The sequence below is a fragment of the Heloderma suspectum genome, chromosome 4, assembly GCF_057233095.1.
Source record: "Heloderma suspectum isolate Gila_16-S chromosome 4, 16-S_ref, whole genome shotgun sequence".
NCBI lineage: Eukaryota > Metazoa > Chordata > Lepidosauria > Squamata > Helodermatidae > Heloderma > Heloderma suspectum.
The window spans coordinates 136,446,759-136,460,009 of NC_139461.1; the positions used below are offsets into that span (position 1 = coordinate 136,446,759).

The 13,251-nt window shown below is 40.3% G+C and overlaps 1 protein-coding gene across 1 annotated transcript in view; it reads left to right on the forward strand.

Annotated features, from left to right (window-relative positions):
* Window positions 1–13,251, forward strand: part of GABBR2 (gamma-aminobutyric acid type B receptor subunit 2) — a 447,064-nt gene that overhangs the window by 103,015 nt on the left and 330,798 nt on the right. The window contains exon 3 of the mRNA XM_084850624.1: window positions 356–526. Coding sequence (XP_084706750.1) covers window positions 356–526 — 171 coding nt within the window. The remainder of the gene's footprint in view (window positions 1–355; window positions 527–13,251) is intronic.

Sequence of the window (13,251 nt, forward strand, 5' to 3'; positions counted from 1 at the left end):
TTGTTTTTACTTTTAAATAAATCTTTGTGTCTGTTCATCCATCCTTAATGTCTAATACCCCACTACTGTAATATTGATAGAGCGTTAAGGGGAAGGTTTTATTAGGGTTTTATGGCAGCAGTAAAATTTAAGGGATAAGTAGTTAACTTATAATACTGGCTGAGAAGGATCGGTAGTTAGATCCTCCACAGTTTGGAAAAGTTTGGTGGGATAGAAACCCACTGATAGGTGACAGATAGGAGAACAGACATAAATATGTCTATAATTCATTTTTCTTTTTACAATTAACACATATCAGTATCTTGTGTTAGATTAAACTAACTGAGGTTTATTTTCAAATTATTTTGTTTTACAGCTGTCATTCGCCGCAACAACGCCAGAGTTAGCTGATAAGAAAAAGTATCCTTATTTCTTCCGGACAGTGCCATCCGATAATGCTGTGAATCCTGCAATTCTGAAGTTGCTTAAATATTTTCAGTGGAAAAGGGTGGGAACTCTGACCCAAGATATACGAAGATTTTCTGAGGTAAGATGTGAAGGCCTAGAACAATTAAAGGAAAAAGTCCCCCCCTCCCCATTTTTCCCATTTTCCTTTTCTTTTCCGAAAAATAGTAAAATCTAAATAGTAAAATTATAATCCAATTAGTTTTGGATTATAAAATGTTTTCTTTTAAAATGTTGAACAAAATATTTAGCCATATTTTATCTGATTTGATATCTATTTTCTAAAGTGATCATATATTGCCACTGAGCCTTTACTCCCCCCCACCCCCAGTGATTTCCCAAAACTATGTAATAGGAAGATTTGTATAGGAAGACTCTAGATCTAACATTTCTAGAAATTTCGAAGCCATGGGGTATGCAGGGGGAGGATTTTTTTTTAATCCTTTCTCTAAGATCCTCAGCATAGTTATTTCTTTGCTTTCTTAATAAAATTATTTATCCAATGTGTCTTTTACATGCATGTGACTGGAGTCACCATATCATATTGAAGGACATGTGCATTCTCAACAATTTGTTTTTTATTCAATAGTGTCCTGGTTTCTGAGCTTCTTCTGGTTAGATGAATGTAGTTCTAAAACCCACATGTAAGAGAAATGCTGTAGGTTATCCTGCCACTGGCACCACCTGGAGCAAAGTCTGGTTTATTCCACCTGTGTTTTTTAAATAAATAAATAATGTTGAGATTTGGGTCTATAAAACTCACTGCCACAGGTTTTAATAATGTTCCCAATTAGACCTCACTGTTAGGAAATGCTGCCTCAGTTATAAAACTGCAGCCACCAATATAATATGTATGTATGTATGTATGTATGTATTTATTTTTACATTTATATTCCCCCTTTCTTCCATCATAGAACTCAAGGTGGTTACATAGAATTCCCAGTTGATCTTTCCTCCAAGCACTGACCAGATCCAGACCTGCTTAGCTTCAGCAAAGTGGTTGTCTCATGTGCCTTCTAACCATGCCCTGGGACCCAACAAAAAGCTGTATACCTAAAAGAAACCCAGTAGCCTGTTTCCAGTGGCATAGGCATAGAGACAACTTTTCAAAACAAACAAAATTTAAGATGTTTATCAAGGGAAAATATTTACAAAAGGGAATCATCACCATCACCACCACCACCATCATTCATTCATTCCATTGAATAATCATTTCATTTCATTGAAAACCTTCCAGAGAGTAAACCGCTCTCTGGGCAGTTTACAACAATTCATAAAAAGATATAGCAACAATATTACAAAAATATGACATCATGATAAAAACAGTCTAAAAAATTAAACAAAATTTAAAACAATTTAAACAGCTAAAAGCAGTTTCAGTAAACAATTTTCCCATAATAGTCCTGATCAAGACAGCAGACAGAGATGCCCCATTGTATGCCATGAAATGCCTGAGAGTAGAAGGCAGTCTTAACCTGATGCCAAAAAGATTACAGTGTCGGTGCCAGGTGGGCCTCAGTGGGGAGCTCATTTCATAGTTGGGTTTTAAGGTTCTTAAATTAAGGGCACAATCCTTTGGGGGTAGGCGGCCACCTCCGAACTTGATCGTTTGCTCCATACTTCTCCTGCCCTGCATTTGTGGCTAGACAGCCGATGTCTAGCTGTGCGAAGGTGGAGCAGGGGAGGAGGCTGCCGGACAACACATAGGATGCGTCGTACCAGCATTTCCACCTTCCCTGCCCCGGAACGCCCTGTTTTGGCCACTGCATGTTCCTCTTCCAAGCACGGAGCGCGGGGCTGTTCTGCACTGCCTGTGAGGCAGGCAGAAGGGGGGAAAGGTCGGTTCTCCTGGAGCCGACCTCAGTTTCCGGAAAACCACATATCCTATGGCCATCTAGCTGCTGACTAGTGGCCATAGGATTGCTCCCTAAATAAGATTAGTTACCATTCCTAATAGTTAAGAGAGTCTTTCCCAGCTAGGTAAGCTCTCAATAGCTTTTCCATCAGACCAGATTTCCCTGAATTCCACCCTGACCCGTTCCTCACAAGCAGGAGAAAATGCTGTACAGCAGTCTTCCTCTGCCTCTAGCTTTTCTTGCTTCTTCTGGCTTCTAAGCTGATTCAGATCTTTGAGGTACTATGTGATGAAGTTCCCTCTGGTCATACATAAAATAGGAAGCTAAAATGTGTTATGTAAAACTTGGTTTGTTCATAAAGTTATCATGTTTGGTATATTAAATTGAAAAATATAATTTATTCAGATAACAATAACAAATTTCCTGAGTTTACTTTTAAATGTTTATTGTAATGATAATTTTATGAGCAAACCAAGTTATACTTAATATATTTTTGTTCCTAATATAATAAAGTGACTTTATTATATTAAACTCTTTATTATATTTAAGTAAAAAGCACTTAAAATAGTTTTGCATATTTTTCTATTCCCCCCTCAAAAAAATTTATGGGGTTTTGGAGGGGGGAGGGAGCGGGGGAAAACATTTTTTTTAATGGCTTCAAAATTTCCAGAAATTTTACATCTCTAAAATTAAGATCTGCTTAGGGCGCAATCCTATGTAGGTTTAGACAGAAAAGAGTCCTATAACTTGCAGTATTCCCCTGCCAACATAGCTGGCCGGGGAATGCTGAGAGTTGTAGGACTTTTTTCTGTCTAAAGCTGCATAGGATTGTGCCCCTAATGTCTTACATTAGAAGGTGATTGCAAAAGTTCCGTGTTCTTTCCACAAGGCTGTGGTGGTGATGGTGGAGGAGAGACAATGAGACATATATATCAAAAGCTACTCCCTACTCATGGAAGGAGTGTTAGGGAGGTTTTTAACTCAGTCTTCTCTGGGATGTGCGAAATTTGTATATGAAGAAATGTACTGTGTTTTTTAATGGCGAAGTATTCAGACTGCAGCCAGTATAGCCTGTTTGAACTGATACAATCCAGGAAGGATTGCATGATTCACTATTTTCTTCTTGTTGAATTGGGCCTGAGAATGGATATTATTGTTGCTGACAAATTAACAGATGAGATTGTCGATACTAGCCTTCCCCAAAACACTTAAGGTGTTTTGGACTACAACTCCCATCAGCCCTGGTTAGCATGGCCAATAATCAGAGATAATGGGTTTTGTAGTCCAAAATGCATGGGGGCACCAGGTTGGGATGGCTGGTCTATACTTAGTACTTGTTGTCAGATATTGGGGTGTGGAGGGTACAGTGAAACTAAGATTTGCATTAATAAGTCTTGGCTCTCCAAGTGTCAGGGCAGAAACAAGGATAATCTAGCAGGGCAGGGGCAGGCACATAACAGATGCAACCAGTATTTTTGAGGGGGGAAACACTCAGGATTTTGAGGCTGTGATTTATGGTTCATGCTCCTCTATCCCTGATAATTGTCTATATTAGTAAAACTTCTGTACAATTCCAAAGAGGTTTTACTATTCTATGGCAGGGCATAGATCTCTTTATTCTGCTGCCTTGGGGGGGCGAGTTCTTAGGAGACTTCCTGTAATTGTGTGAGCCTTCTTTTCTGTCTGTACATGTGGATTTTTATGAGCCCACCCTCGTGGAAGTCTTGCACATTAAGAAAAAGTATTGCATTTGTCAAATGATCCTCATAAAATTACTGTACACCTAGCCCTAGGTTAAAAGTCTAGATTTATGTCAAGTGCATGATTGAGAAACTAGAGTAAAGATGGATGTTGCTTTTCCTCTGCTCATAGGCTTTCTTCCCATGGTGCCAAATATTCTGCAAGTCTTCCAACCCAAATGTGCATTTTTAGTTTTGAGGTTTTTTTCCTCTGGGGTTAAATTCTAGGACAAAAGGATATGACCGGAGCCATTAGTTAAAACCCACTGTCCAAAGAGAAAAATAACTGGTTGAAAAGCCACTAAATAGTTAATGCATGTACTTTTGCCTACTTACTGTGCCTGCTTTAGTTGTAAGAAGTAAATGTCTGATCATATTAAGTAAAGATTCTGTTTAAAGCTTTCAGTTGTTTTTGTCTGATGTATGGACAGAACTTATTCTGGAACACTAAGATCCTAATATATTCAGCTATTTATGTGCATGCTTACCTTTATATCACAGTAGTTGAGCATACGTGCAAATGTTCAGAAGTTATAGACAAATACATACAGTTAACTATGCATGCTTTTAAATGAACACTGCTATTTTTGTTACCAGTTGCTCTAAATTCCTGTGATGAGTGCCTTTACTCTTTTGCTTCCTCCTTCCACCTCTCCAAAACGTCCCCTATGGTCACATATGAAGGGAAGGGCACACACATAATGGAATGTAAAAGACTGGGTCACTCAGTTTGCACATGGACTAGAAGTTAATTGCCTCCCTGTATAATAAATACAATGGTTCTGGAGAGTGTGTTTGCTGTCCCATATGCTTGCTCTCCAAATTATTCTGTGCCAATTTCTAACATACACACAAAAAGGACTATCCAGATTTGCCACTGGCAGCAAGCTCTGGCTAGCTGCCACTGTCCAATTCCTTCTTAAACCAAGGAAGATAAGGGCTTCTGGGGCTGCTGTTGTGGTGATGATGATCATCCTTTTTTAAAGTATCAGTTATTAGGCAATGCATAACAGTAAAAATGGTAAAACAGTCATTTAAGAAACACAGAGTCCAGCAGTCAGGAGTAAAACAGATGTAGGTCTATACGCACCTTTCCTATTTAACTCAGGTTGATTTTCAGTTTTACTATTTATCTCTTCTCCTCCTCACTGTATCAAGTAATTTTGTTTCAGACCACTGGAGACTCACTGGGGGTTTGACAAGAATGTCTGAACACCTAACACAAAACAAAGGACTATTTTACAAAAGTAAGGTATATTTAGGAAAACAAACCTCAAAAAGGACCCCCCCTCCATGTCTAATATACTGGTTTAATTTTAGATATTAAATTTATTTTTGTTGTTGTTCAGTTGTGTCCGACTCTTCGTGACCCCATGGACCATAGCACGCCAGGCCTTCCTGTCCTGCGCTCTCTCCCGGAGAGTGCTCAAGTACATATTCATTGCATCAGTGATGCTATCTAGCCATCTCATCCTCTGCCGTCCCCTTCTCCTTTTGCCTTCAGTCTTTCCCAGCATCAGGGTCTTTTCCAGGGAGTTTTCTCTTCGCATTAGGTGGCCAAAATATTTGAGCTTACATTTCTATACCGCCCAATAGCCAAAGCTCACTAAATGCCATAAGTCATGACAAAATACTGAAACTTCAGTCTTACTCACATTTACTACTGGATAAACCCTACTGATTTATTGGGTTTACTTCTGAGTAAATATTTATTTACATATTTATTTCATTTGTATACTGCCCTTCCTCTGAAGAGCTAAGACCAGTACACATCGGGTTAATCCAGCAGTCCCCAATCTTTTTGGACCTGTGGATACATTTGAGAATTTGAGAAGCTGCTCTGGACACCACCACAAAATGGCTCCCACAGAGGATGTGGCTAGTCACATAATGACTACAGTGGGAGCCTAGCTAGTCAAAAGCCAAATAATTCATCCAAGAAACAGTACAAGCAGAAGAAGAGTCTGCAGTCCAAAGCCAATCAATATATTTGGCCCCACAGAAGCGCTACAAAATACCCATTTAAAGTTGCAATCCTGTGTATGCTCCCACTCAGTGGGAATTGTTTCTGAGGAGCTCTACATAGGTTTGCTCTGCTTATCACATCCACACACCTTTTCTTAGTTCCAAAGGAAAGGAAAATGTTCCCAGCCACAAAAAGGAAAGAAAAGGTTTTCTCCTCTACCCCAGACTCACCCTCCTAGCGCTCCTACCTCCTCCTCTGCCATCAGAGCCCCTGCCCCGGAAGGTGGTGTGTGTATGTGTGTGTGTGTGAGAGAGAGAGAGAGAGAGAATGAGAGAACGGTTTGGGAATGGAGAGAGAGAGCAATGCCAGGGGCTGGGAGGAGGAAGACTAGAGAGGTAAAGGAGTGGAGGGGAGGGGAAGAGCAAGGTAAAGATGCAGGGAAGAAATAGTGGTGCTAGAGGTTGGGAGGGAGGGGAAAACAGCAAGGTTAAGAGGTGGAGGGAGAAAAAGAGCGAAGGTAGAGGCTAGGGACATCTCTACACCAGCCTAAAATTCTGCATTTAAAATGGGTCTTTCTGCTTCCATTTTAAATGCAGGATCATGACTCCCTTTTTCATATGCTGTCTTTCCGCCCACCCTTTCCCCCCTCCTACTCCCCGTATCTGAGTCTTCCATTATCTTTCATTGATGTCGCTCCTCTTCTTGCTGCTTTTACTCTTTTCACGAAGGAAATGGAAGTGGAACACAATGGGGTAATTTGATAGCTCATTATCTGCGATCTATTTCAAAATGGAACAAAGGTCATTTAGTGCAGGAGACGCCCTGGAGGGTCACGGCGACATGTAAAGAGCCCACAAACTTCCGTGAAGGAGCAATCTTAATTGCAGATAAAAGCTCCGTGTGAAGAAAGCCTAGCAGTGGAGAGAGAGAACAAAAGGGAAAGGCCTGTGCTGGAGGAAGAAGATTGGATGGGGTCAGGAAGAAACTCTTCCTGGTCTTTCTGCCCTCCAAACAGCTGATCAGCAGGAAGCTCCGGAAAGGATGTGGGTTTTTGCGGGGGTTTTGCTTAATGTAGAAACACCCTTAGTCTGTACTTTTTCTGTACTTCCCATCTGCCTTTCTACCCAATGTTTATATCAATATCCCTGGAAAATTGGCGGTGATACGAGAAAGATTTCAGTTTACCTTTTCCTTCCTCCCTCTTCCCTCATGTTAAATGTGCATATTGATTCCCATTGCTAAATAGAGAACTTTAAACAGATGAACGGGGATTGGTTCTTCCAGGGATATCAGTGGAGAACAAGGGACTCTTTCTTTTTATAAGAAAGTAGTAGAATATTCTAAGAGTGTTGATCAACCCTCACCCCAGTGAAGGAAGGCAGCATACAGTGAAGCAGTTTCCCAGCCAACATGCGTGGTGAATGCACTTGGCACATCTCACGAGAAGCAAATGACGTTGGGCAATGGGCCCTTGTGTCATTTGGCTGGCAGAGGGCTGGGGGGGGGGTGTCATCCAGCACCCCAATCCACGCACTTGCACTAACCCATAACTTAGAGCTGTGTGCATGAGCAGAAAGGAGCCCACACAAAGCACCAGGTTCATGACTAGGAGGAGGAGGAATGCACCAGAATTCATTCTGGTTTTGCAGGTTCATGAGTTTGTTGTTAAATGCAAATCCATAATTGTGGTTTAAAAAAATCTCTAATTAAAAAAGCCAGGAAAATAACCAAGTGTTTAATGTTTGCTTGTTTAGCAACTGAGATATGTTTATTTTAAACCACAGTTTCTGCTTCACAAATAGCAACACGCTGAGAATTTGCTGAAGTGAAACTGAATTCTGGTTTATTCCTTCTCCCTGTTGCAGGTGAGGAGAGGGGAGGGCAAAGAACGTGAGCCTGAGCTCCCCTCTGCTTGTGCACATAGTGCTAAAACATAGTTAGTATTATGTGTGAATGCTCCCAAAACGGTGCTTTTAGAAACAGAACAAAAACTGGTGTTGCTTGCTCAAGTCCACATTTGTCTTCACATGGTAGGGGCTGAATATAATGTGCAAACACTGCTTTGCTTAGGTAGGTTTTCTATTACACCATTCCTCTCATGTTGTTTCTGATATCGAGGAATAATGAAAAAGTAAAAAGAACTCCCTTGTTCCCCCCACCCCGCCTCCTTACCTCACGCCCAGTTTCAAGTGAGTCTCCAGAACATAAGCTTGGAGGCACACAAAAAAAGCTCTGCGATGACAGAAGTGACAGAAACAGAATATGCCGAATAAATAACAGACATTGCTATTGTAGTATTTTGTCAGATCCCAGTTCACTCTTTACACTGCTCAGGTAAGTAGATAATTTGCATGAGGAGAAGAAAAGACAAAAACAAGCTGCAGAAAGTAATATATGAATTGGCCCCAAGTGAGCAAGGCCTTCTTTCTCACAGCACAACCCATGCTCTCCTGTTCCCTTTCCCTACAAACAAATACAGATGATTGCTCTAATTCCTGTAACAGTTTTCTTTCCAAGATAAGCACAAATTCCTCCAAGTCTCATTTTTGCACTGTAGTGTCTTACAGAACTCTAGATAAGGGGGCAATTATGAGTTTTTTCTCCTTGGGGAGCAACTGCTCCATTTCCTTTTTAAAACCCATCACACTGGAGGCAACTACAGAATTAAAGCATCATTCCTGAGGCCTCGCCCCCCCCCCCCATCTATTATCTTGGCATCCTTGGAGGCCCATCACAAGTCTCATCTATTGTCTGGTTTTCCCAGACTGAATAAAAAGCTTGTTTCGAACTTCACCTTGCATCCAAACCAGTATCTGTATGGGATCTATAATAATGATTGCATTCCTAACCAGGCTGGAATTTTACCCCTTTCTTTGAGAGAATAACTGGTTCCCTAAAAGGGGCAACTGTTATGTGGAATTGTTAGCAGAAGTGAGATGAACAATCCAGTTAAAACCAAATATGGAGAATATTTCTCCTGAAACTGCATATGGCCCAGTTCTGCGTTGGCTGTCTATATGCAGGACATGTAGATGTACACCCCACAACTCCTGCCTTCAAGTGTGTTCTGCATGATTTGCAAGCTTCCACACGCAAACAGCTTCTACCTGCAGTGTGCAGCTGATAGTCAAAAGTGAAATATTTTGGCTTTCTTTGGCAAAAAGCTCCCATATCCTAACACCCTCTCAATTTCTGTTTCCACCCTCACACCTTGCATACATGAGTACTTGCAACCCATTTTCACTTTCATGCAAACACAATCAGGCACCAGTTGCTCACTCTTTCACAATGCTATTAGCATTTACTCACTCACTCACTCACTCACTCACAATATTTATATGCCACCCAGTAACAAAATTCTCTAGGTGGCTTACAATAACAGTAAAATAACAACATACAACCATAAGCAATAAAATATAAAACAGCGAATAATATCCTCTTGTCAACTTAATCTGTTGGAGGAGGCTGACACTTTGGTCTAGGAAACATGAATACTAATACCTTTGCTGTCATGGAACAGGAGTTTGCAAGTAGCCTTGGGCAAGTCATTCTTTCTGTCCCAGCCCCAGTTACCATCTGTATAATGGGAATAATAGTGCCTTCTACCTCACAAGTAGAGGCCATGCACAAACACAAAATATTGTAAAAGAAGTTGAAATTGCAAAAACTATCTTTCCCCCATAGTTTTTAAAGTGTTTTTAAAGTGTAAGTACATCTAAAAATGGGAAGTGTGAATGTGACCAACAGCTGTTTGTAAATGTATGTATCCTATAGGTATGCCTGTCAGATAATTAGGATGGGCTGCACCTTCATATTGAATTTACACTCAGTAGCAAACCTGGGTTTGTTACTGTGTAATGTGTGAAAATGACATTAGGTGATACAATAGTAGTATTCAAAGGTCATAAATCAACCTTCAAATGACACAAAGAATAGGCTGCTCCATATGTGCTTAGCCAGTGTGGGTCTCTGTCTTAGTGCACTCTTGCAAGATTGTTTACAAAGTTTTCATCAACTAGGGTTCCAACCAGGGCATTTCAGCAAAGGGTAATTGGCTTTCCTATGTACCCCCAAGGGCTTAATTTGAAGACTGCAGGAAAACTCACAAGTCTCGCTGAGGGCCTAATTTAGGCTGCAGAATTGTTATTCCCAATGATCATCTGTGTGGAGGAGGAAAACGAGTCTTGATTTAGACCCCAAGCTGATAGTAGCAGGGCTAGCAACTGGAAATAGTGAGGTTCAAAAAAATAAGATGCAAAAAATAAAAATAGCCCATTTCGGTATATTTGCAACACAATTTCCCCAGTAAATCTGCCTTGCTTGCACTCAGTGTTTGCAGTGGATCTGCATGATCTTTCAGTGTAAGCTGTACATGCAGCTGTGCTGCTGTCAACAACTCTTGGTGTGAATTAGTAGCTCCTGTCTAGAGATTTGTATGCTCTCTTTTTTAGGTTTATATCTAAGTCTTTGTAAGTGTACACCTAAAATCATGAATGTGACAAGCAGTTGTTTCCCAACACCATTCTTTAGCACTCAGGCTGTGGAACTCCCTGCTCTGGGAAGCCCAGCTGCCCACCTGTCTGTTGGTATTCAGACACCAAGTAAAAAAACATAGTGTTTTGGCATACCTTCAATTTGTTTGGTGCTTGAACCTCACTTCTCCCTCTGGTTTAGTTACAAAAACGTTTTACTTTTTTGCTGCTTTCATCTCTTTTTGAATGTTGATGTATGCAGTTACGTTTTTATTTTTTGTTATATTAGCTGCCTTAGGGGTTGTTAGGACAGAAATTAAATAGAAGTCCTTTAAGAAATTATTATTTATTATAATAAATAATATTATACTAATATGCTCGGATTGGCTGCAGCTCATTTTTGAGTATACACTTGGCAGACCCAGATGTGCTGATGTTTTATCTGTAAAGGACTCTCTTTCCTAGGACACTCTTTTGGCAGCTTTGGGGGAGCAGCAGGATGATGGTGAATTGGGTAAAGTAGACTAAAGGTTATTTGTTTGCTCTGAGAGCCCCATATTGTACCTGTGGACTGGGGTCTAATATGATTTAGTATAGCAGCTTTCCCCAACCTGGCATCAACCTGATTGGTACAGCCCCCAGTTCTTGGACCATTTTAACCTTGAATGGTCACAAATAAGGTTGACACGCATTTGTGTGTGTTTAACCTAAAAGTTTATGTTGCTTTGCATATATATTGAGATACGTACTGCTTGTGAGAGTAGTTCCAAGCATCCTTCCACAGTGGTCTCACCATTTCTAAGATATGTGCTATATTTGTTTGTTTGAGAGTTTGTTTCATCAAAACAAGTAACCTCAAGATCTGGCTTCCTTAACATAGCACTGTATGACAAACTTGTTCATAATGTTTGGCGTTTCAGTTGACGGATACTATTTGATAACTTTTTTTTTTTTTTTTTTTTACAGAACCTAACATGGTGATACTGGTTATTACCTTCTTACAGTTTATCACTCCAGACTGAATAGAGGAAGTGTCCCCCACCCCGAAATGTTGCTCATCTTTAAATTCATGGCACATGACCCCCTTTATAAGAATAATTTCCTCTAAAACATTTTGTCATGTTCTAGTGGCCAACTTCCAGTAGGATTTTTTTTCTGCCAACCACGGCCTCTTACTGGAAATGTTCACAAAGTACAGGAAGTAATCACTAATGTTCTCTGAGCAGCAGAATGCTAGCTATTTCAATCGTTGGTTCCAGTGTGGTATTTTTATAAGACAACATGGCATGAGCTTTGTGCTCAGTATGCTTCCATTTATCTTTACTTGAAACCAGGAGCTACACTGAGGTGCAGTAAGAGTTGATTCACTATCTAGTCATAATGTAGTCTTCAGTCCTGTTGCTCTCTCATTGTTTCCTTTTTATATGAATTTGGGGAATTAATTTTAATTTCCAAGCTGTCCTCCTGGGATCCTGTCAGACAACTATTAATTTTCCTGCAAGATAAAAATGTAATTATTCAGTCTCTGGCAGATTTAACAAGTGCAAAGGATGGAAAAGAAGAATGATTGGTAGTTATCCTTGGCATCCATTTCCCAACAGACCGGAGGCTGACCTGCTAGCCATTGTGCCACTTTTTAAAAGCTTACTAAAATGTGCAGAAGTGGTATTTGTGTTAGTTCCTTCCCCTTGGTGTTTTCCATCAACATCAGTTTCATTTCTGTAGATACTTCAGGACAACTTGTCTGTCACAATAAGGATAGCAGATCGACAATGGCAGCTGTCTTTGGCTTAGTTGCCCTAGGAGTAGATTGAGGAGAGCTTAACAAGGCCTAAAGAGTTATGTACAGGATTGGGGAAGATGTTTGTCTTGTGCCAACATGGCTACTTCTTATTCTTTTTAATACATTCAGTAAATGATGTGGGTTCATTTTTCTTTTTTCAGATATTCAAGGCTAAAAGTACTTGTTGCAATTATGTAGTTCACAATTTGCATAGGAAATACAATCTTACGTATAAAGTGGACTTAGTCAAGAGCAAGAGGTTGGATTCCTTTTTATATTATTTTATTTAAAGATGTTTATGCTGCTCTTCCATGGGAAAAAAATATCTAAAGTAGCTTGCAAGAATAACAACAATCAAAACAAATGCAAACAGCAATGAAATGTGAAGTAACAAAAAAATCTATTGAAGTCTTAAAAGCAGTGAAAAATAAAGTAGGCTATTAAAAACCTCAGAGAATAAAAAGGTGTAACCTATTGTCAGAACAATTAAAGGCATTGGTGCCTCCCTCACATGTCAAAGGAGGGCATTCCTTAATCAAGGAGAGGTGTTAAAAAAGCCCTCTCATTGTTCATCACATCTTTCTTGGTATAGGCACTCAGAGGAGGGCCTCTGAAGTAGACCTTAAGTTTCAGGCAGGTGCAAAATGTCATAGTGGCCACTTGGAGCCGATGAATCATATCTGAAGTCTAGGCTATATGTTAGAGCAGGGATGGGGAACTACCAGCCCATGGGCCAAATGTAGCTTGTGGAACCTCCCCACCCAACCTGTAGCCTCTCCTCCTGATGCCCTGCACAGCAATTAGGCTTTAAAAACCCTTCCATTAGTAGCATTGGAAGCTTTTTAACAAGCATAATTGCCGTATGTGTGTGTTGGGGGGGTTGCAGCTGAGGAGGGAAGGGTTAACATGCTGCATGCATTGCAACTGCAGGGAAATTGCCCCCCCCCCCCCGTAATTAGCTGTGAAGAAGCCACCTATTGGCTCAGTGTTG